Source organism: Lytechinus variegatus, chromosome 1 (assembly GCF_018143015.1).
Source record: "Lytechinus variegatus isolate NC3 chromosome 1, Lvar_3.0, whole genome shotgun sequence".
Classification (NCBI taxonomy): Eukaryota; Metazoa; Echinodermata; class Echinoidea; order Temnopleuroida; family Toxopneustidae; genus Lytechinus; species Lytechinus variegatus.
This window is the reverse complement of record NC_054740.1, coordinates 35,026,650-35,052,626: the sequence shown is the minus strand read 5'-3', so window position 1 is coordinate 35,052,626 and position 25,977 is coordinate 35,026,650. Positions and strand designations below refer to the sequence as shown.

The following is a 25,977-nucleotide window of genomic DNA, read 5'->3' as shown; positions in this document are numbered from 1 at the left end:
TTCGAGCCCTGTTCACGTCTTTCGGATGGTGACGTTTTTGAAAGGTCAGTCCCAGATATAAATAATAACTAATTGACACACGTCTGACAGAACTCAATTACACACTGTCTGTCATATATATCTAGAGGTTCACAATACTCCGGGCGAAAGATCATTTTAGACAGTGGCGTACCGTGGGTCACGGCATGGGGGGGGGGGCACCAGCAAAACATTTTGAGTCACTTAGAGGGCGCGTGAAGCGCGCGTAATTGCCAGGTATAGGTATGCCTAATAGAGACATTTTAAGGACAGTGCCATTAAACGGATATGTATGTATAATGTTTAATATTCAGGCCTAAAAAATGGCAATTCTTTTTAATCATGATGCGTACCTAGCTGTCTAACTAAACAAACAATGCGAGCGCAAAGCGCGAACTGAAATTTTTGTAGGCCTATATGACTCCACACAGGGACATCTTAAGGACTATGTTTTTAGGAATTAATGAAGAGCCCAATTATCTCACCCTAGTCATCTAAAGCGAATACCAAGCGCTTGCTGATTTTTGTTCGAATTACACCAAAACACATGAAGCACTTTTTGTAGTCATTGTAATCATGAATATGATACGTATGTCACTAATAAAATATTGCGAGCGCAAAGCGCGAGCTGAAAATTGTTGAAATTCAGACATGAAATGGGGCACTCCAAGGCTTGCTTGTAGGAATTCACTAAGACCATATATATTTCCATGATTTCTCTAACCAAATGATTGAAGAATTTTAATATTCAGACCAGAAAAGGAGCTATTTTAAGAACGGTTTTCAGGAATTCATGAAACGCAGACATATCTCACCAATCCAATAATGCGAACGCAAGCGCGGACTGAAAATGTTTTACATTCTGACCTTAAAACGGGGCAATCATGAAAAAGAAGTGCGAGGAAATATATTTGGTGTATATTGACTTGAGAACGGGATGTTTTAGTACAACAGGATCATAATTATATCTCATTAAACAGACGATGCGAGCACCAGCATAGGTCCTAAGCAAATCATGTTTTATAAAGATATGAAAAATATTTCTTATGTGATATAATATAGTATATAATATAACACAATATGATATACAATAATTTCTTCTCCCCCCACTACGTTTGGCTTTCTTTCTCCCTCTTTCTCCTTTTCCTTTTCCTTTTTTTTTTTTTGGGGGGGCTAGTGCCCATTATTTAAAGTATCAAAAAATATCCCCCAGAAACACATTTCTACACGCTTCTTTTTTCTTTCTTTCTTTTTTAGTTAAAGAGCATATATTTTTCTTATCATGGGGGTTAAGTTTATCATTTTTTTCACATCTAATGGCGTCACGAGTGTATAACTACCACACTCCACCCTAAGAATTGAACCAAGACAACACTGTCATGATTGCTCGATCGTGTCCTCTCTCTCTCTCTCTTTAAAAATATAGAAGAAATTAAACGAGTGAATCATTCTTAATACAACTTGATACAGCTATCAGGAATTACGTTATATGGACCTCTTCTCAATTAGTATAAGAGAGTCAATTGTGATTTTTAAAGAGTGAACTTCCACTCTCTTTTTCATTATATTCACTCTAATATCTAACGGCAGTGGTCACTATTGAGATGACATCCAGGTCCTTTTCCATTCAATCAAAGGATTACTCACATCAATCGAAACACCAATAGAAAACCTTGACTGGTAGAGCGAAACCGGTTCTATGGATCAATATCCTATGACCTTCAAATACCGCAAAAATGGAATATGACGAATTGATATTTTCATGCATGGTGTGAAGACTTTCATCCGTAGACAGTCATGAGACAAGATTCCTAGACACCCAATTCGTTTCGAAATGTTACAACTTCTTAAATTTGTTTGAAATGGCCTCGAACTCAATCACGGTAGCCATTATTTCACACGATGATAATTGTCTCTTTATTTTCTATCGGTAGTTTGCAACTATCAAATTGCACGATATTAGAAAGAGAGAGAAAGAGATCAGAGGTGAGACGAGAAAAGTCATAATTAGATGATAGAACCTTTTCCAAAAGTGTTTCGTTTTCATTTAGTTTGTTCTATAAACACAGTCGGCCATCATGCCTGCAGAGACCGGTGAAAGTAACTGGCGAGTATTATTCAGAAACATTTTAAAATGCGCCATTCTGCCTTCTAGCCAAGCGGTCGGCATTTTAGAATGGAGAATGTAATGTAGACCCCGCTTAATTAGAGAACAGCTCATAAGAGCTGAAGAGGCTGGTATATAAGAAATTATCATCATTATCATTATTCTCGTTATACCTCTTTTGACCTTGGCAGATTTATCACCTCCACCCCCCCCAAAAAAAAAAGAGAGAGAGAAATCTATGAGCCTAGATGGGATATCAAGCTCTAAAATATAATGTTAATATTGTATCACACCGGTGGAAAGCTGCCAAATGAAATAATGCAAGTGACAATAATCTTCTTTGTTTCTGATTATCAGATCACCCCAAAACTATCGCCCTGCCACGATCTGATCTTTGCACTCGGGATCTCATGAAAACATTGTTAATATGGAAGCATAGAAAAACATAGAAACGTTACATGTCTGGGGTATAATTTACTAGGAAACTGACAGATCATGGAGCATAAACCCTTGCCATGGGAATAAAATCTGTACAGCCGATATATTTCAGAAGAGCAGTTGAAACAATGGGACTATATAAAACAACATTTTGGCGAGTGGCTAAGTGGGTAATATTCAATAAAGTGACATGGGTTTAGCAGCGAAATGGGGGTTGAGGGGAAAATACATCGAACGATACTTTATTAGGGAAAAGAGAAAAGATCATCTCTAGACACCACAAGTACCTCTTAGTAATAAGAAAATATCAGTTTTGGTGGCTCGCTTTCTTCACAAACTAGTGCGCTGTAATCCCTCTTTACGCTATTCACTTTGGCAGGATATATTCTTGTTGATGCGGATAAAACCATGCCCATTGCGTGACCCCTTTAAAAATACAACCATCTAATCAATAACAAATGTCGTCCACGTAATTGCTTTTTTGTTTCTTTAAAATACCAATTTTATCTCCTATCCAAAATATTTTTTTTTCCGCGGTAAGTAGAAATGGAAAGTAGAAAGCAATATCGCTCTTCAGATTCTGAATAGTCTGTCTTATTGGGGATTGCAAGAAACTTGCGTTTAATTCCAAATCAAATTAATAAAATACAACTTTTATTTTGCAACCCCATTATGATTGATTCCGGAACTTACGTTTGATTTGCGTAAGTTTCATGTAACGCTCCATCAACTTGTACTGAAAAAATGATAATAATTGTGATATCTTATTGAGCGCACACCGTCCAGAGACGCTCATGGCGCTAGCTCAGCAACAGTTCCTTTGGATATAAAACAACAACAAATATTTAAAAAAAAAGATCTTAATAAATACAACTGAGTACATAATTTCAAACAGAACAGTTTTGCATCACCCACCGGAATTCCAAGCTAGATCCTGGTGGGGGCTGGTGCCCTCCTGCCTCGAGAAACCAGGAAATCATCATGCCCAGCTTTCCATATCATGAGCTTCTTTTTTTTGCGCCCCAGAACTGTCTTAAAATTACCCCGATCAGGAGCCACGAGTCCCCATACACATGCGATTGTTAGTGAATATGAATTTCGGTTCAGACAGATGTATCATTTTAATACGGTCAGTGCTAGACACTTTTGTGACGTAATATCAGGAGTAACGCGGTAAAAATCTGACCAAGCATTTTTCTCTCCTCTACCTCCCTGGATGGTCGAATGTCAAGATTGCAGATCTTTATCGTAAAGTGTATACACATCATAGACATGGTATAGAGGAAATCGATTTGTCTGTATAACTCACAACTCTCTCATGATCTGAAATAACAGTTGTATGATCGATAAAACACAAGAATGTTCTTTGGACTATTTTACTTTTAAAAAAAAGTTGCATTTGATACTATTTTCCGATGATTCATTCTGACGACTGGGCGAGAGGAATGTACTTTCAAACCTTTCTGACGTACGCCCCAAAAGATGCTAGCATACAAAGATGATCAGCCAATATTTTCAGATGAAAAACACTCTTTATTCCACACAAAAATACTTTACAGATCTTCAAGTTGGATGTAAAAAATATATATTTTGCATTTTTACGTTAATATTTTTTCTTCAACGTTAATCGGATTTTAATGACTAGTGAGCGCAAGAACTTACATCAGAAGACATGAATACATAGGCCTAAATTAATATCCTAGATTGGTAGAGAAATCAGTTCAGATGATCAATGTACGTGATATTTTTTTCAGGGAAAAGAAAAAATCATAATGCATGAAAGGCATTCCGTGAATCACTTCTCACAAATTCTATCAGAATTCGAATATAAATTACAGGTGTAAGCCTACATTTTTACAATCAATCTTTCCACAATTAAAATATTGAATAGTTTGCTTAGAAATAATTACCTATAATATGAGAAGAAAATTCTCCTTTCCTGAGCAGTGAAATCGTTTGTAGATGAAGAACGTCAAGATTCGAGGTTCAAACTTGTCGACATCCAAGAGAAGCCGTCGAGGTGGAAGGTTTTAAAATGAAAGAAAATATATGCAATAGTATCCTGCTACCTCCCGTTCATCTGCACGAGTTCAGGACAATCCCACCAACTGAACAGGATGCAAAAACTTTTCCACTGGAGCTGAAAGTGGTGGTAGGAAAGTGACGAAGTGATGAAAAAGTTACTACGCATGCGCACATAACGAATTGTTCCTTCAATGCCTGGTTTATGGTTTCAATTTCCAAACCATGAATTAGGCGATATCAATTGGTCCCAATTTACTCCACGTCCAAGGACCAAAAGGACGGTCGACCCCCTTCCTCGTCCCATGAGTGAAACAGAAAATTTTCAGTACTTAGGGCTAAATCTAAATGTTGCAAAAGAAAATAAAGATAGGTCTATAACACTAAAAGCAGTCAAGTCACTTAAGTGAGTTGTTTGAAACTTTTTGGTAAACGAATAAGTGATGATAAACTGCGCACGTTTACTGAACTTTATAAATAAATGATATAATTTTCATTTATGCGGGTAATGATGATCAATTGAACCAAGTCAATTAGATATTTTTCATTCGGTTTGAGGGTAATTCCATAGACCCTACATGATTGCAAACCAATGAATTATATATTTATCATTAAGGCCCACTGAAACGCACTGGGGGAAAGTGATGTGAAAGTGAATATTGTCAGTGAGAATTGATTAATGAATCAATAAATCACCCCTCCCTACCCTCAATGAAATTGGCTTCATATGTCAAGTACGTATTCTATATCTAACAAATGCATTTTTTTTATTTCCGATATAACCTTGATCGTTTACTACAATATTCTTCCGATTTCATGAGAAATCAGCATGATATTTTTACGCAAATGATATATGCCTAACTTCATTATTGGTTTCATTCAGTTTTGTACTATTTTGTTTCAAACGTTATATTTTTAGGCCAAAGCTAATTCTAAAATAAAAGTGCAATGAGAGTACTTTAAGAAATAGTTGATAGGTCTCTTATTCGGCAGAAACACAAGATGTTTGTTATAACATTGATTTTTTTCCTGTTGATTATTTTTTTTCCTGTTGAATTCAAATATTCGGCTTGATGAAAGCCTACAGACGCATCTACGGTTATATTTCAAGACATCCTCATTTCTCAACGACCTTGTGCAAATATACATTACTTATATAATGTTGTAAATGTTGTGGGGGATGGTAGTAAATTACGAGATGAAGAAATTGCACCACCTGTTTATTTTGAATGGGAAGATTGAATCAATACTGACAAAGGAGTTTGAGAAGTATTCAATAACAAGTTATTTTTATCCATTTCATCGGACTCGGAGATAAATACCAGCTGATCTCCTTGGTTGTGACAAATTGTTGTATGCCAAGACAGGTGTAAATCCAGACAAGACGGGCAATTCCAAGAATTTGCAATCAAATAATTCATTGGACATAGAATAAATTTTCACAATGATTATCAATATCTATGACGGTTGATTCAAAATAAAGCAAGAAGAATTTGCGTCCGTGACATTATATATCTCTTTTTTTTTGACCGAAACTTCGCAATTCAGTGTAAAAAAAGGCGTTTCTTTAGATTACTGACAAATATTGTCTAAGGCACAAAATTATCATAGAGGCTTATGTTCTGAAGGATGAATTCTAAATGCCTTAATACCGTTTATTTGTGATACATGTTTATTCTTGCTTGGATAATTAGGGATAATCCCCGATTCCATGTAAAATTTGATTTGGGCCGAATGAAGTATTCACTACAATGATTGTATTGTTACACAAGAGTTACAGATATAATTATGTCACTGTATTTAGAATTAATTGCTAATCATTGATGACATGTTTCGTGGAATTGAAAATAAACTTACAACTTGAAAATTGAATACCATTTCGAGTTGATATGTTTGATACTTTCGTATAGGGCCTAAATTCTCATTCTCAAGTTAAATTAGTTGAAAATTTATTTTGCGATGATGTTTGTCACTGTACATTACATCATTGTTTTCCGGGTTTGCCACGCAGTCAAGCTAAAAGGCTAAACAACTGCTGCAACATGCAAATCAGTATTTTTGTTTCATACTCTGTGTACTGTATTTTCTTTGTTAATTTGCTTATGAAAAAGTTGCAGGAATTCAGTGAAATGATGAAATGAAAATAATATTCTTTTGATGATTGTAGTATATTGAAATCTAGGCACCGAACCTTGAAAGTGGTCTGCACAACCAGACGGCCATGCTTCTTAGCCAATCATAAGCAAGGAAAGATCCTTGGTTTTAATTGGATGTAAAGCACAGGTGCTTGACTGTTACCATGGTAATGATTGGTTAATGACAAAATGTCAGTGCTGATAACATTCATAAAATGGTCCCTTGGCCTATAGATGGATTGCAGCCTTACCTTGCTTTGGTACCACAGTGAAGAAAATATCTTGATCATGCAAATATGCCAACACAATATGCATACAACATATTAAACGATAACACATTGTTTGGGAGAAAATACTCTTTAGGATATATTCCATCATAAAAAATGATAAATATGGCAATTTATAAAGATTACGATCCACACAGAGCCCCCCTCCGCATATGATACCAATAAATTAAAATCTCTTGATAATCGTTACTTTCTAAAATAAGTTTCTTTTGTTGTGTTGTGCTTGAAGAATGACTTGACTTCAGGATGATATTTCTTCAGGATGATATTTCCTCTTTCGAAGCTGGTATTCATGGGAACCATGTCAAGCCATACAATATCAACAATTTGATTTTGGAACAATATCTTATCTAAATTCAAAAGTAGGGCTCCTATTCTCGCGATAGATTGCCTGTGTTTTCGATCAGAATACAAAACGATCTCGCAGACGATCTTCCCGACGATCGATTTATTCCCGCCAATTTCCTCTCCTCGTCCCACTGCCATCCTCCAGGGTCATGTGCTTGACCCCAGCCTAACACAAGTGACGTCACAATGTCCTCTTGGTCTGGATTGGGGCGTCACGTCCCTCGAAAAAAAGTGTGCCCCTGACATGGGCGTATCCAGCGCTGACCCTTTCAGTCAACATTTACATTACAAAGGGATTTATGTTCAGGGGCCCGTTGCAGAAAGAGTTGCAATCAAACGCATCTCTAAAAATCATGCGCAACTTAATTTTCAACCAATCAACAGCGAGCATTTTTGACTTACGATTGATTTTTTGACTTGCGTTTATACGCAACTCTTTCTGCAACGGGTCCAGGTCTCTGTATGATTTATCATTATTTCCGGGACAATATATGATTTGGTAGAAAGAGAAAACATTTCATTTAATTTCAAATGACCTCCAATTTTTTTTCTTCTTCAGAATCTATCTCAAGTTTCAGACAGCGATCATTAAATTACAATTGGCCACGGTATATACAGGCAATCTGGAGTTGTATACACTCCTCAGCATTTTGGTTATGCTGCGATTTTGTTTTTATTCTCTCATTATTTGAAAATTTACCTGCTTAAGGAGATGAGCATGCCATCCCCGACCCCATCCACATAATTATCAGCAGGAGCCGATCTGGGGTTGACCAAAAGATGGGTCCCTTTTTTCCAACTATATTATAGGGAGTAGGGCAAGAATTTAAATCTGGGGATGTTGCCAGTCATTTTGTTCATACTTGGGCCGGTTTTCTTTGATTCAAAAATAAATTTGCTCTGCTTCCCGATTGACGTGCATTTCCCGTTATCAACTGACCTGGTGGGTGTTTCATAAAGCTGTTCGTAAAGTTACGCACAACTTTACGCACGACTGGAACATGTTCTTAGGTCAATAATCTATTACAAAGGGATATAACATAGCACAAGAAAGGATCACTAGTCGTGCGTAAAGTCATTCGTATCTTACAAACAGCTTTATGAAACACCCACATGGGATAGATGAAGAAATGCAATCCTTCTACTCCCTGGATATACCCCTGCTCCATCTTTAAGTTATAATTAACTCATGGAAACGAAATATTGTGATGAAAATATGTTTTACGTATTAAAGTCAATCCCATAGAGATATGATGTAACTCGATAGCCAATATATGCACATGTGTTACCCCTGAGCCCAAATAACCAACGAACTTTCCTTAAAAACATTTCCCTTACGCCTTGTTTAGAAAACTAATACGTTTCTGAAAATGTAACATTATTTAATCACACAAACAGGTATGAGAGAAAAGTCCGAGGGAAAATTAACATGACTTCATCTTTGACCGCTCTCAGATGCAACATTCCATCATTCTAATTTGAGCAGTCTTACTTCTCTCTTGCTTATATATAAAAAAGAAATGATTCAAGTTATTCAACACTTAATTTCGAAGAAATCTCGATCTTGATCTTGACCCTAATTTTTCGGGTCATCCTATATCAACAAGTACAAAATTAAATTTAAAACAAAGGACGGGTCTTCTCAGCTCCATCCCAAGTTCATTGTAATTTTTTAAACGTTCCAGTTCCCCGTTCCCTCCCCGCGCTTTCATCTCTCTCCCTCTTACTACCCGCTACCCCCCCCCCCTTCTCTCTCAACCTTTCCTCTCACTTCTAGGTATAACACTCCCCCTTTACCTTTTTTATTCTTTAGACGGGGAAGAATTAGAATTGTACTTCGTATTTTTGCAGGGATTACGGTAAAGAGTTATAAAATTTGCCATATTTGGGAATACAATGAAGAAAATGAATTAAGTAACCGGTATTGTACAACATAATGTATTTGCACTTTATTAGAAATTCTTAAGAATGCAGTAACCACTTAAGTGTGGGAAGGAAAAAATATTGTGAGAAAGCAAAACATTATATCACGTAGATAAGAATCAAACAAATGTCACCGATTTGCTGATAATAAATACTACTCATGGTCATGGTACATTTATCAAGACCCACATTATGGTGCATAGGCATAACAGTCATGATATATTTTAGAACATTTTATAAATGAAACTAAAAAAGAAAATACCCACAAAAGTCGATAAAAACATGTGTACAAGTGCATACAATGTGATTTACTAATTTTTAATGGTTTAATGCTCTCAGGTAACTTTCTTTGGCCCTTCGATATTGGTCCCATCTATCAACCCTAATCTTATAAGATGGTATACTCAACTTTGATGAGCTAGACTACACCCTCCGTGATTCAAGTGAAAAACAAGCCAGTCATGAAGAATAAATGTTAAATTCAATTATTTTTTTCTTCGAATCGATCCGGATAATGACATACACCTTTAAAAAAGTTGACAAGGGGTAGTCGTGGGTTGATGGTGACACACAGGGTGAACAACAGATGGCGCTATATAGAAGCATGAAAGAATGCCCATGTGCTAACCTGCCTTCACATTGGGTGTATTAAACATTCTTTAGTTTTATTTATGACACCACATTTAATAAGTTCAAGAAGAAAATGTTTGACTAATCTCAAATTACAGATAACTTGACACAAGAGGTAAAAAGAAGTTACAGTGACAAAATCTGAAACATGAATCTAAAATGCTACCAAATCTACAATAAAAGTGAGAGAAAGACATCAAAGATACATGTACTTGTCTGAAGTTATTCATTCATATACTTCACTGTGAAATACTCTATAACAAGTCCACATGTAGGCAGAATCTTAATACATCATTGATTTGCTTCAATGACAGATAAAATGTCTACAAATGAAGACATACAGTCCTTAAAGGTCAAGTCCACCTGAGAAAAATGTTGATTTGAATCAATAGAGAAAAATCAGATAAACACAATGCTGAAGATTTCATCAAAATCGGATGTAAAATAAGAAAGTTATGACATTTCAAATTTTCGCTTATTTTTAACAAAATAGTTATATGAACGAGCCAATTACATCCAAATGAAAGAGTTGATGATGTCACTCACTCACTATTTCTTTTGTTTTTTATTGTTTGAATTATACAATATTTCAATTTTTACGAATTTGACGATTAGGACCTCCTTGCCTGAAGCACAAAATGTTAAAATAATCGAATTCCACACGTTCAGGGAGGAATGAAACTTCATTTCACATGACAATGACGAGAAAATCAAAATCTTTCATATTTCAAACAATAAAAAAACAAAAGAAATAGTGAGTGAATGACATCATAGACTCTCTCATTTGGATGTAGCTGGCTCGTTCATATAACTGTTTTGTGAAATGAAGCGAAACTTTGAAATGTAATAACTTATTTTCCTCCGATTTTGATGAAATTTTCAGTGTTATGCTTGTTGAATTTTTCTCTTCTTATTCAATTCAAGTTTTTTTGGGGGTGGACTTGTCCTTTAACTTTTACAAATTACACCATGGGTGTAGTTTTGCTGCAGCAACAACTTTAATCACAACCCTACATGTGTTAGAAAAGACCGTTATCTCACAGGAGCAAATAATTGGTCTCAATCTAAAGTTAAGACACTTCTGTACTTCCAACTCCGCAAAATTTTCAGAATTTTCAGAACAATAAAAAAGCTACCAAGCCATTTGCCTGCTGCTGGTTCCTCGTACAAAGTAGAATTTATAAGAAAACCCCAATATGATTCAACTTGTGCGAGATGGATTTTTAACTTCATGTAAATCTTATTAGTAAAAACAAACATTAACAAGTTTTACAAAATGAAGTATGAATAGACTGCATCTAACAAGCAATGTGTACATGTAGAAATAACTACATGTACTCTCCCTTATTTTAATACACAGCTATTAATAAATAATCAACATAAATTAACAATTGTGACTCAGGCTATGTCACATCAATTTCAAACTGAAAAAAAAATACAAGAAAGGGAGTAAAGAGAAAGAAGACATTAAATTGAACAAGTTCAACAAAATCAAACAATATAGTACACATAAATGTAATTTAAATGTTCAAATTTCATGGCAAATCATTACAATGCTGGTGCTGTAGATTTTAAATAATTCAACAGCCAGTCCATGTACAGTATATACTCTCATTTTTTATCAATGTAATTTCTATAGCCAGTGCAGTTTGTTCACATTTTTTCATAATAGTATAAATTATAGAAATATTATATGTTACAGTCACATATTGAAACATCATTTCAATTATACTGTAGAATCACAATTAAATCTTATTATGCAATGATCACAAATACATGTACCTTTACAAACACTGTACAAATGATTCCATACATTTATTGCTATGTATTAAAATTGTTTGTACTGTGGTTTGTAGAGGCATTTGTGTCCGTAGCATTACTTTCTTTAAAAACTAATGAAATAAATGCAAAACTGGTAAAAACATCTGTTTGTGGTGTTACAATACAGGGATGTGCGTGATACACACACAATTTTTCAATAATTAGAAAATACAGCACACCATACATAATTTCATTCTCTAGCTGCCATACCCGATTCCCTCAGCAATCTATTTCATTGAACTAACACTATTATGGTAATTAAAACCAGGGTGGTCACTACCATATTGCTATCCCTTTTCCATGGAAAAATTGACTTTGAAAACTAATCCATTTTCAAAATTACAATAAAGGTCAATTTTAATGGATTCAATCCAAACAATTTTCTGAAAATAAAACCAAATGATAGAGATGAAATTCAATGAAAATAATTCACAAAAGTGCTAAAGAAATCTTCTGAAATGATCTCCATAATTACTAGAAAATTCCTATATTTTGAGTCACGTAACCCTTCAGAAATATGTTTCTGCAAAACTCTAAATTATAAAAGACATGAACTGGAGAGATTACTTTTCATGAAATGTCTCGGATTTTCTCTGACAATTGTTATAAGCTACTGTAATCCTTGTAGCTGAATGACTGAGAGCATATTTCTCAGATGCTTTGTGAAAAGTTCCCCAGATTTAGTCACAAGAGCGACACCAATACCTGCTAAACAACAGACATATGCCATTCCCTCAAAGGCAAGAGTTTCAGAGAGATATTGTGGTGTCAGTTTAAAGTTCATTGGTGACTAGTGTTATACACAGAATAGAGCACCACAAACATGATGACATGAAAAAAAATGGAAAAAAAAAACAGGTGCAGGTCAACTCAGCAATTAAACGACTCAGCCCCTCTGAAAAAAATTGGGTGCCCACTTGTCCATTGTAAAACATAACCCTACATGTATGGTAAGATTGAAACTAAAATATAGCAAATTCATTGAAATCACATTAGACAACTTTGCAATCAATTTGTATGCAATACAAACATTTGTCAACAAAATAGCACTCCCATGTTGGACAACTCGGCACCTAATTTTTCAGCCAGGCCAAATTGTGTCAAGTGCTGAGTTAGTTGGCACTTACCCCCGAAAAAAACCCTCCTTACTAACTACATTCTATATCCTATGTGTTGTATATTCACTGGGGAATGCAAACACATCTTTACCATTGCCGTAAACTCTAGGGAGAAGGCCAGCATTGGGAATGATGTTCCATGATAGTGTCAGGGTTATGTTTTGGTTGTTCCTGCAAAAATAGAAGACGGTAGAAATTAGGTCTCAGCTAACGAGCACACCTGGGGGGGAGGGGAGCACTCACATACCGGTGGTAAAGGGACATGCTGCTTTGATTACCTCCTTTTTCAGACCTAAATTTCAGTTCTCTAGATACTCTGGATAACAAAAGGTCCGTTCAAAAGCCACCCCGCTAGCAAGTCCCCCCCCCCCCTTTCCCCATTATGAAACATTTCAGTTTCCCAGCCCTTCCAAATTTTCCACTGCGAGCACAAGATGCATGCAAGGCTTTAACAACTCCCTCCATAAATAGCCGCTGGCAGCTCCATGCATGGCTAGTGCTCACATATAAATTTCATACCGCCTGGTATATGTATTTAGTACCCAAGACCCGTATTTTACCCTTGTTGCAGTTCCTTAGACCCCCATTTCAAGGTTTCGCTTAGGCACATCCCTATCAAAAAATAATTTGAGTGCCCCCCCCCCCGCACCGTACACCTCTAATAACTAAGTTACTAATGACCATCATTCAATGCTAGAGATCAAGATCATAACCAATTCTCACACTTCATAAGCCATGCACCATCAATATTGATTACAATAAGAGGCTTATTTTTTGTTTAAGAGTTGACAACACCTTCAGTACGAGTCTTAAGTGTGAATGAAAGAAATATTAAACTGAACACAAAGGCAGGGAAAAATACAGATTGATCAGTAGAACTAGCAATGAGATCCCAGGAACCCAAGATATAAAATGATCTTGATCTTTGATCTTGTAACCCCAAAATCTAATCAGGGCCCTGTAACACAAAGGTTAACAATTAAAGTGATTGGTTAACATTGGTTTGACTTTTAAAAAATATGAGCTAGAAGGTCACACTTTTACCTGTGTCTGTGATATGTTACAAAAATGAAGCCCCAAAAAAATTGCGTTCGAAAATGATTATTTAGTGCTTCAAAAATTGAAATATAAAGTGACCGGAAACATCATCTTAATTTCATCCCATACACTTATGTGTACTATTTAGGTGTCTATAAGACGCCTATTTACAAAATCGGGGTTTGCCTTGTAGTTTTAGCTTTTCATTCTCAATAATGGTTGTTTTCAGGGTTTATTAGTTCTAATACATGCACTTGTAGTACACATGTTTCATCTTGGTTTGAGAATTTTTTAAATCGGCTGCTCACAAAGTTAAACAATACCTTGAATCGCTAAATCAAGTGGCCTATCAAGATCATTGTTGCATGCGTATTTTGCTCAGTAAACTGACAAGGAACCAATCTGAATTTTTCTTTCAGAGTCATGATTAATCGCTAACCTTTGTGTTACTGGCCCAGATCAATGTCCCTCAAACATGCATACTGTACGCAAACCAAATTTGAAAAACAGTTCTTCAGCTATAGTAAGAACATGATTTTTCTTCATACATAATGACGTCTCTCACCTTCAACCATTGATCCCTTTCAAAAAAATATAATAAGGAAATCGTTCACTACCATATCTTTACTTGGAGTAGATCCATCAAACAATTCTTTGAGTTTTATGAGAGGAGATGGGATGGAGGGATGGATGGATGGACGGACAACCGAAATCATAATGCTTTCAGAACCATTCATCAGTGGGCAGAAGCATAAATATATAACTCTGACTAAAAGTTTTTTGAAGAGAAATATATTTCGAGTAATCTTTTCATACAAACCAACTTTTCTATTAATTGCATGATTTAGCTCAAACTTTCACCAATCTATTACTTTGATCTTTCTCATTTCTATTCACACAACTTTAAACTTGGAATATATTCTCATTTCAAAGATATTCAAACTTCTTTTTTTCATGGGGATATGATTATGATTTGATGACCCCTTACTTGTGAAAAGATCAGAAGTAACTTGAGCTACCTAACTCACTGTACCAGTGAAAGACATTTTTCACCTCAGGATCAAGAATTTTTGACTACAGAGAGTGAGATAATGATTATTGGAATATACATAGTGACCTTTGTAATGATACTCTTTTCATCCAGAGTAGAATAATTACTTGACAGGTATCAAACATCCCACGAAAGCTGATGATAATATTGCTTTAATTCAACACTTTGTTCCCAGTAAAACAATTCATTTCACCAAGTTTTGCTGATATATACTCACTTTAATCCATGACCATCATCAAAGAAAGGATATTTAGGCTGTATCCTGTTGAAATTGATATTAGCATTTGATGGCCTCTTGATGATCTTGTCCCAAATAACCACTTGATTCAGTTTCTAATAAAACAACAAAGAATATACCGGTATGTATAGAGACTTGAAACACAACACACTAAGTGTTATCAAGGTCAATAATAACAATAACTGTATGAAATGAAAGAACACAAATTTATATAAAAAATTTTAACAAGAAAATAAACATCTCTTGATATTACAAATAAATGTATTTTCACAAAGTTTAAAGATGTTGAAGTAATATGTTAGAAAATCTCCTCTTTCACTTTTTTGTTCAACCAATAAATTTAATTATTTTTGAGTCAGATACATCTTAAGACATTGTGCATTTATTAGTCTTTAAGATTAAATAAAATTTGGATTGATAAGGAATTTATATTTGAATGAAAGTCCTATAAATGCAATTTAATCATGGTTATTAAATAACGTAAACTATTTATTTACACAGGACAAAATTTGAGATGTAAACATATTTTTTTACCTTTGATAGAAATTTTGCTGCCATCTTGTTTTTGTTAATAAAAGAACTTTCATCATGAATTTTTTTATTGATGCCTTTGGGAAATGAATTAGACCTTAAATTGTACTTAAACAAAAGGAATTCCTGAAATAATAGCAAGTCAAAGAATTCAAAAACAGATGTTGGGATTCATATTTTACTCTCTTACATTTTGATTGGTCTCATACTCCGCAGTTAGATAGATAAAAAGCTGTTTGGTGTTCCAGTTGAATAGAGGATCCAAATTGGCTTGAAGATCAAAGTAAAACCCTCCAAGATCTGCATTCTCACCATACTGTGTATATGTGTGCCTCCTGCAAAGAATACAAGGGATACAACTTGCGTTAAATATAGCTCCTTGAATCTACAAAAAATAATCCAGCATTCATTCAACAAAAATAAAATAAGGGGTACAGAATTCTGAATACACTGAGCACTCCGAAGTAAACTAGCAATCGTGTTGATCTTTGTGCCAAAAGCACATAAATCTACTGAAGAACATACCAAAACCTTTTTTACATTCCAACTTTACTTTTCTATATTTAAGATCAGCACGAAAACTTGACCTTAATGTCAATCAGCATATCCATTGTAAATTCAATTCAAATTTAAGTTTATTTCCACAATTGAAAATATACGTATATACAAATCATTGACATTAAAAGATATAATACACGTGGAGGGGTCAAAGAAAGCATAACTGCTTGTATAAATTGGCCCCCAAAGTATAGAATAAATCATATTAATACATGTAAAATAAACAATATAATCATAACATAATTACAAATAAGTCTAAGAGAAGGGAGGGGGGGGGGGGTGAAAACAAATCATTACAATAAATGGCAAGCCGTGTTTAAAAGTGTTTTGTTTTGAAGACATGCACGTTTGAATTGATTTAAAGATTTTGATAATTTAACAGAGTTTGGTAATGAGTTCCAAAAGAGCGGTCTAAAATAAAAAACAGATCGTCTAGTTAAAGCTATGCGTAGCAAAGGACGTGATAATTGTTACAATTTCTAGTTTGATATGAGTGATATAAATCATTCATTTTAAAATAATCTTGAAGAGACTTAGGTAACATATGGTTGTGGCATTGGTACATTGTGCAACTGCTTTCATTGGAAAAAAGTCAAAACAGAGGTGTAAGTAAGCAACATAACTATCAGCAAACTTTTCCTCTTTGTTCACTAGAACAGATTATCAAAAAACTGACTTTCCTTTGCAAAATATTAGATCTAAATAATTTTCACTATTTGCTATATAACTAATGGATGGTATGCTGATAGCCATTGTTTAGTTAGACCTGGGGGTGTTTCACAACGATTTAAGTATGACTTATTCCAGTTTCGGTAACGATCTCAAAATGGCTTTTTACAGAATCTAATATAATGACCACCCAAGTGTCTGTCCATATGAATAAAAAATATATGCCAAAGGATTCTGGGAGAAATTGTGTAATTGCTGAGAAATAAGCAAAATAAGCGCGGATTCGGTCACTTCCGTCGGGTCTTTATTCCAGCAATAATAATACACTGTCCCACGTGTGCCTATCTGTGTTGGTGATCTTCAGTGTGAACTTTTTTCAGCGTAGATTTCAAGATTTCACAAAGCTCAGTTTATGTAACTGTACCAGATCTACATGTAGATCCTCAATGATATTCTGACAATTAAGCCTGGTTTTACAGACTTTCTCATGAAACCAGCACTGTTTACTGCAACTACTGGCATTTCTCTTTAAGTCGCACTTAAAAATACCAACGCGTTCATGATATGCAACGCGCGACCTTATTGATAGACACGCAGTAGTGCGCATCCTCATGACACGATCTGACAAATGCGGTCAAGCCTTTCATACCGTACGCAACTCGGTATTTAAGTGCGACTCTAAGTCATACTTAAATCTTTGTGAAACATCCCCCTGGGTTAACTTGGACCACACTTTTCTGTAGCACCAGTTCAAGTTGCTGACTCATTTCCAAATAAAAAACTATTCTTATCCAGAGCTTTGAAAATTTGTCATATAATCAATTGAGTCATGAAATGGGAACGTTAGGAAAATGTTAAACCTAGGTTAAATTATCAGAATTCCACCTGTAAGTGTAAAATTTTGCCCCCCAATCAGATCTTGATAATCATAATTTGTTAAAACATTTTGAATGGTTATCAGTACATATTTACAAGGTTAAAATGTACCATCAGCCAGTGGGAAAATAGTCTTCAAGACCTTGCAAAGTGCGATTGATCAAAACAAGAAATGACGACAAGGGTCTGGAAAGTAACCTAACGTTTAGCGACAATGAAATTCCTCTTGGATTGGCCTAACTCTGGACTTTAAATAGTAAAAAAGTTATCAAATACCATTTCATTAATAAGAAACCATTAACCTCAATGACAATTCCCTGGCTGCAACTCACTGCCATGACATTTCCAACTTTAAAGGTAAATGCTAGTTTTGGTAACGATATAAAAATTAGTTCGTACAGAATCCAATGAAATGACCACCAAAGTGTCTGTATAAATAAAACCTATGTGCCAAAGGATTTGGGAGGAAATTGTGTAATTGCTAAGAAATCAACAAATAAGCACAGGATTCGGGTAGAGCGTTGGGCCCAACATTCAAAGCAATAATTATACACTGTCCCACGTGCGCTTATCTGTGTTTGGGATCTTCAGTCTGAACATTTTTCAGCGTAGATTTCAAGATTTCACAAAGTTCAGTTTATGTTAGACCAAAAGCTTCGGTCTCTGTTTTGTTGGTTGTTCAGCTGAACTTCGTTGGCTTCACTCACCAATTACAGAGACCGAAGTTCTAGCGTGATCTGTACAGGGGACTCAATGGCCATATGTTTATGTACTTAAGATCGGATAAAACGGGGAAGTGAAATTGCGCGACAGCCTAGGTAAGTCACTGTTTTGGTTCCTTTTAACTTCATTTTTCTCTGTTTTTTGGCAATTAATGCCAAGAGGGAATATAAATTTGCATTTCGGTCACGTTAATTTTCAAAATTTTTATTCATTAAAGACAAAAATTGAAAAGCCCCGATTTTGGGGGATTTTGCATTGCAAGTCCCCTAATGGTGGCTGCACGATAGCGAGCCGTCTGTGTACGAGGAGAAATTATTAAAAAAAATGTTTAAAAACTCCTCGAAACAGATGGCTGCCAGCTGTCTAAGTTTATGTAACTGAACCTGATCTACATCATTGATGATATACTGACAATTAAGCCTTGTTTTACAGACTTTCTCGTGAAATCAGTGTTTACTGCAACTACTGGAATTTCTCTTTAAATTCAAATTTGAAGAGCTCACTCATTGCCAATGGCATACGGCACTGGAATTGGAATTAACTTTACAACGATCATATCATCTACTGATCTGGCAGCCGTCTGTTTCCAGGAGTTTTTAAACATTTTTTTTATTTCTCCTTGTACACAGATGGGTTGCGATCGTGCAGCCACCATTAGGGGGTTTGCAATACAAAAACTCTCCAGCGTCGATCTTTTGAATTTTTAGGTTACATAAACACATTTAGATAAAAAGTACTACACTGAGAGCAGAAGTAATATTCTGTATTGGTTTGAAATGCACCAAATTGGGGAAAAATATAAACTTAGAACTTTAGAAGAAAAAAAGAAAGCAGTGACATACTTTGGCTGTCATGCAACTCCCACATCCCTGGTATATTCGGTCTCTGTAATTGGTGAGTGGAGCCAACAAAGTTCAGCGGAACAACCAATATAAGCAGTAGAGGTGCTGGTCAGAAAAATTGGGATCCTCCCAGTTTACAGGGACTATCTCTGCTATAAAAGATTTCTCCACACGTGAAATCTAGGAAAGTTCATTCTCTTGTCAAGTGACGACACCAATCAAGTCTTGCCTTGTCTTTCCGTTAATGCCCACAATCATTTTCTTATCCGAGACATGCGCTCTAACAACTGAGCTACGCTGCCTGTCTAAAGTGCGCTAGTTAATGTAAACATATCAGGTTTCATAACAAGATTACTGGAAGATGGCAAGTCATGAAAAAAAGATGGTGAAGTGGGGAAAATTGAGGTCACTGAATTTATTTTGCACACTCTCAATACCTGTCATTGCCATCTATGTCCCGCAGGGGTAAGTGAAAAAAAAAAAAACAGTCCTCATAAACAAGGACAATCTCAATTTATCAAGACATGATTTGTCTTGGTTTATGTCTGAGGATATCTTTGTTTTCTGGGACAATCCCAATTTTCGGACCAGTGCCTCTCTGACTCTGTCAACAGAGATTATACATGTAGACCAAAAGCTTTGGTCTCTGTTATATTGGTTGTTCCGCTGAACTCCGGTGGCTTCACTCACCAACTACAGTGACTGAATTTCTTAATTAGATCTCGATCTGTATGGCCATATAAAATGTTCCAATAAACCAGGAAAGTGAGAGTTGCGCGTCAGCCGAAGTCACTGTTATTTTTTCCTTTTTATGTTTACTTCTCCCTGTGCATTTCAGGCCAAAACGTATAGACCCTATCTTGGTAAGAGTTCCATATGCACCCCCCACTAGCCAGGCGGCTTTTATTTCTAGAGAGTAAAAATCATTTAAGGTTACTCTCAATGAAGCCAGGTATTCCTATCCATTCACGTGCGTGTAGGACGCCAAAACCTGAAACTTTCGCCCCCGAGATTTCTACTTGATCCTTCTAAAAGATCTAGCCCTAAATCATGTACATGGGATGCAACATGGGATTCCAACATTTCTGCACCATCGATTTTATTTTTAAACAAGAATTCATCAAAAAAGTGAGAAAAATATCATGACAAGACGGAAGAGACTTGCCCGATGTTTACGCCGCCATCTTGTTTCCTATTGTTCTTCGCCAACGTTACAGACGCGTGCGTCGCGGGAAAGGTCTTGACTGCAGATAAAACGAGGCGAGTTCGATTCCCAACTAAGGTAAGTAACAGTAACAAGTGGAATGCCTCTGGCCGTCTCACCTGCATCACGCGGTTCAATATAGCAGCAGTGCTGACTTTGAATACTACTCTAACTCGCACAAGATGTTCAGTGATACATGGTTACTCTTATGTCCACTTTTTATGAACTAGACCAATAAACTTACAGAGATATGATGGTTATTCGACAAAAAAACCCAACATGGCCAAAGTTCATTGACCTTACATGACCTTTGACCTTGATCATGTGACCTGAAACTCGCACAGGATGTTCAGTGATACTTGATTACTCTTATGTACAAGTTTCATGAATCAGATCCATAAACTTTCAAAGTTTTGATGGTAATTCAACAGATACACCCAATTCGGCCAAAGTTCATTGACCTTTGACCTTGGTCATGTGACCTGAAACGCGCACAGGATGTTCAGTGATACTTGATTACTCTAATGTCCAAGTTTAATGAACTAGACCAATAAACTTTCAAAGTTATGATGGTAATTCAACAGATACCCCCGATTCGGCCAAAGTTCATTGACCCTAAATGACCTTTGACCTTAATCATGAGACCTGAAACTTGCACAAAATGTTCAGCGATGCTTGATTACTATTATGTCCAAGTTTCATGAATCAGATCCATAAACTTTCAAAGTTATGATGGGAATTCAACAGATATCCCCAATTCGGCCAAAGTTCATTGACCCTAAATGACCTTTGACCTTGGTCATGTGACGTGAAACTCATGCAGGATGTTCAGTGATACTTGATTAACCTTATGTCCAAGTTTCATGAACTAGGTCCATATATTTTCTAAGTTATGATGACATTTCAAAAACTTAACCTCAGGTTAAGATTTTGATGTTGATTCCTCCAACATGGTCTAAGTTCATTGACCCTAAATGACCTTTGACCTTGGTCATGTGACATGAAACTCTAATAGGATGTTCAGTAATACTTGATTAACCTTATGGCCAAGTTTTATTAACTAGGTCCATATACTTTCTAAGTTATGACGTCATTTCAAAAACTTAACCTCAGGTTAAGATTTGATGTTGACGCCGCCGCCGCCATCGGAAAAGCGGCGCCTATAGTCTCACTTTGCTTCGCAGGTGAGACAAAAACATGATAGAAAATCTGAAGTGAACAAACCGGAAGTCTCGACATTCTTTTATTTTTGGTGGAGGTACAGGAAAGACTTCCATATGTCCCCTCCACTAATTTAAAAAAATACTTCCCCAAAACCCCCTTCTGTCTTTCTCTTTTTTTCTTCTTTTTTTTCTTCTAACTTCCGGTGGGAACTTGGATTCGAACCTCTCGCTGCAGAACGAAGCATCTCCAGTCTGTCGCCTTACTCACTGAGCTAGCAGGAATTGTTGAAAGCCATGGGTTTCATAACAATTATCAACCGATATTACGACTAGTCTACTCTCCAAGAGTATTGGGTATTTATTTTTCTGACTAAATAAACCGATGCCATTGGGAATTACACACACTCAAATTTTTGACGGAATAAAGCCATATTTTGGTATGTATCCGACTTTTCCTTCTTAAATCTCTTAGATATATGTTAGATAATTCTTGATAAACCTTCTCCATATTTTTTTTTTCAATTTTAGTGGAGGGGACATATGGATTATGGAAGTCTTGGCGTGGTGCATGTGGAACTCTTTCCCCTTTAGTATCTTTATTTTGATTCAGTTCTTTTTTGTTTTTATAAAATAAAGACATAAATTGATGAGCCTCATCAGGGAGATTTTGCATTTCTAACCCCCGATGGCGGCTGCGCAATCGCGAGCTGTCTGTGCACGAGAAATGAAAAAAAAAAATTAAAAAAGAAACAGATGCCTGGCACAAGTCATAGACTGAAGTTCTGAAGCTTTTTTGATCTCACTTATGCATTCAGCTAAGAAGCATCCATTAATAATTGAATAGGTCTACACAGACGGCTGCCAGCTGTCTAGAGTAAGACTATCCGAATTCCAGTAATGAATGAATGAATAAATTACAAGTCTACAAAAATGTCAATGCGTGGGACCGAAGTGAAAACAGCTGCTTTACTTACACTGAATGTTTCACCGTTGTAATTTTGACATCTTTCTTTGTGTCCAAGCCTACAGTTGTTAGAAAACACATGAATGTCAGTGCTGCCAATATACTCAGCGTAAAGGCAAATATCGTGTTTGCTCTGGATAATAACGTATTCATTTTTTTTTTATATTTTGGCGTCCTCTTTCCAATTCTGCTGATCAGATAAACAATAAAAAACGTGTAATTCTAACACGCCCTCTACAATCATCATTTATGCAGCTGGCCGGTTTAGAGATTATTTTTGGAATAATGTACATCCTTTTGGTTTATTCCTGTTAAAATGATAACTATAAATAATACGATACAATGAATAGATAACTAATTGATTAAATATATTAATAAATAAATAAATAAACAAATACATAAATTAAAACATTAACAAATCAATAAGTACATAAATAAGTAGATAAATAAAGTAGGATTAGAAAGATAATAATTTGCAAATAAAATGAAAAGAAATATAGAGAGAAATAAATGAATAAATTAATTTCAATTGATAATTGAATAAGAGCTGACGAAAAATTCTCAAGGAACTTGTTCACGTAAATTCATACACATTTGTTTTCCCTTTTGTGAGGAGGGGGGTGGGTTGTCAGGCAAGAACATTGATTTCAACAATAACCTTTTGCGGCTTGCTCAGAAAATTCTTCATAGGGTAGATCTCCCCATCTGATTTTATATATGAATTAATGAAATAGATTGGCTAATCATACAAACTCCCACTATTACTGGAATGAAAAAGAAAAATTATTTCAGATTTTGAAAAAATAATAAAAATCATCAGTGTTGTTTTGTTTAATGTTAGGCAGGATCATGAGAAAATAGCATAAAATAATTTTTTTATCTTCCAAAAACAACAAAAAATTTAGTGTGTACAATGTTTACTTTCTTTAGGTGAAGGTTACTTTTTTAAAGAAAATATTTTTCAAGATGGGAAGCCCTACAATTCCTTTCTTCTGCGATAAAAGAAACGTTATTAAGAATGATCTCTTTCTTGCTCGCTTTGCTTTCCCTCTCCCCTTTTCTCTCCCATTTCCTCTCTCTCTCCCTCTCTCATTCTTCCTCACTATCCCTCTAACACACAACTTTGCCATCAGAAATACCAGTACAATATGTAAATACTCTTATTTCCCTTTTGGATAAAAAAAAACACATTTGGATAACAAAACAAGTACATTTCTAAAAATGCTATTTGAAAATTATCGTCAACATGCTTCAGCATCCTTCACAATTAAAGCACATACATATAATGAACACTCAATGACTCATAAATTTGAACCAGTACAGTTTTTCTTTTTAATTTGCATATACTGAAATATTTATTTAATCTTTTTATAATTCAATATATAAATTTTCTTAGTCAACACTAATTATCTCCCCGACACCGGAGGGAAACAACATCCACATTCCTTTCATAATCCTTGCATACTGTACTAGTTTGGCTGTGTGATACACTTACAGCTATCATTAAGAAACTGAATACAATGCACAAGAGGCACTACTGTGGAGCATCAACAGGTCACTGAACTTCCTACTCATGTATCCATTTTGAGAAATGGTGAATGCCATTAATGGGTGGCATTTTATACAAACACAAGTATATCTAATATTCCTTATAAACTGGATCTTTGTAGGCTGAAATGAAAGAAAAAGGATATGTCTCTGAATATACACGAGTAATCTGTTCGGTCTCAATATGCCCCCAAGTTATTAATCATAACATTGGAAGTGATTGCTGCGTAAAGCATGATCATTCCGAAACTACGATAAGCCATTACATAATACTTTGTAGACCCCAATATGGTTTACTGTGCATTGTTATAGATCATTTAGACATGAAAAGATAATGAGGAATAATTAAGCACTGAAATACTTTTTTTGTGTTTCAACAAGCAGAAAAATTTGGTCTTGTAATAAAAACTTACATTTAAAACAACAAAGGGTGTTACATGTGTTCTGAAATATTAATTATAGGAACAAGGATTTGTTAAGGTAGCATAATAATACCAAATACAAGTACAGTCTAATCAATAAAACATTACAGATTGTATCTTATAATTCTGAATGGGTGGCTTCTGAGAGTAAGGGACTAACACTTGTACAGTTGACCATCGGATCATCTATACTGGTGTACAAGTGGAGACCCAAGAGTGAAATAAATGTGCTTTCTGTGTGACCAGGTCATCACACGAGACATCTCACAAACACCTACTAAACAACATTTCTGTACTTAAGGATGTCTACCATGACTAATGACAAAACATATTGTTCAAGCAATGTTCACCAATACTGCTTTCATAATCATTTGTACGATAGATGACTTAAGTCAGTCAATATTACAATAACAATCAGTAGCCCAATTTGTTTCTAGGTCTAGCTAAAAAGCAGAGCTGTTGAAATGACCTAATTGAAAATGAGGTGGTAGTGTTTGTAATCTTCAAGATGCTCATGACAAAGACAGAGTACTTAGGAAACATCGAGACGGATTTACAGCGAGAAAAATTAAAATCAGAAAGTCAAGTACAAAATCTGAGTATGCATTATGCTGAGAAAGTAACTCATGTGTCCATACACAGTCTATGGCTTCCTCATGATAATAAGCATGTTCTTTAGAAAACAAAATGTTTTGAAAAATGAATGTAAGGCTTAACTAAATCAATAAAAAATATACCCCTAAACAAATCCTGGGACCGTAACATTAAAGTTTACGATTAAATTACGCTTGATTTTTAAGATTGATTGTAAATTTTAATCATTGCAATTAAATCGTTAAGAAAATGTTTTATGATCATTGTTAAGCTGTGTGACAGGCTCCTGGGGTATATTTAGTTACACATATGTCTGAGAAAAGATAATGAAATTAATTATCAATAAAAGATAATATAATTACATGTATTCAATAACAGTTCAAGTGGGTGTTTCATAAAGGGTTAAAGAGAATATTTTGTTACATGTCATCATTAAAGAAAAATATTATCATTGTTATGAGTAAAACCCATGTGCAGATTTCAGTAATTTTACATATATTTTTTTCTTTGCTGGTCAAATTTTTGAGAGATGGAAATACCCTACATTTGGTAGTGATAACCTTTTTATCCTTTTTCTTTCTTTTTGGGGGGTCAAATTTTCCATATGAAATCACATCCCGTAAAATTCTCACTCTGGATCTGTGCATGTTCACTCTTTTTGTCATCTTCATAAAGTAGAGGAATTAAAATATTTGAAAGCCTTCTTGAA

At 35.3% G+C, this 25,977-nt stretch overlaps 2 protein-coding genes across 4 annotated transcripts in view; both read right to left on the bottom strand.

Moving 5' to 3' along the window:
* The window catches only part of LOC121412549 (contactin-associated protein-like 2), a 34,168-nt gene extending 29,473 nt beyond the window's left edge, over positions 1-4,695 (bottom strand). Inside the window, exon 1 of one of the 3 annotated variants that reach the window (XM_041605342.1) lies at positions 4,474-4,695. The gene's annotated coding sequence lies outside the window, so the exon portion shown is untranslated. The remainder of the gene's footprint in view (positions 1-4,473) is intronic. The other 2 variants (XM_041605350.1, XM_041605356.1) reach the window with 2 other exon arrangements.
* Positions 4,696-10,879: 6,184 nt separating this feature from the next.
* LOC121412537 (signal peptidase complex subunit 3-like) lies at positions 10,880-22,926 on the bottom strand. Its single transcript, XM_041605333.1, has 4 exons — positions 22,715-22,926; positions 15,896-16,040; positions 15,154-15,269; positions 10,880-13,018 (listed from the first exon to the last, which is right to left on the bottom strand). The coding sequence occupies exons 1-4, from the start codon at positions 22,855-22,857 to the stop codon at positions 12,889-12,891; spliced, it is 534 nt and encodes a 177-aa protein (XP_041461267.1). The 5' UTR covers positions 22,858-22,926; the 3' UTR covers positions 10,880-12,888.
* Positions 22,927-25,977: the final 3,051 nt, after the last annotated feature.

Bases quoted from the DNA above. Each gene is read 5' to 3' on its own strand.
- LOC121412537 (XM_041605333.1), bottom strand. From the start codon at position 22,857: ATGAATACGTTATTATCCAGAGCAAACACGATATTTGCCTTTACGCTG. The intron at 15,270-15,895 runs GTAAGAGAGTAA...TTGTTTTATTAG, and splicing joins AGTATGAGACCAATCAAAAT to AAACTGAATCAAGTGGTTAT. The intron at 13,019-15,153 runs GTGAGTATATAT...CTATTTTTGCAG, and splicing joins GATGATGGTCATGGATTAAA to GAACAACCAAAACATAACCC.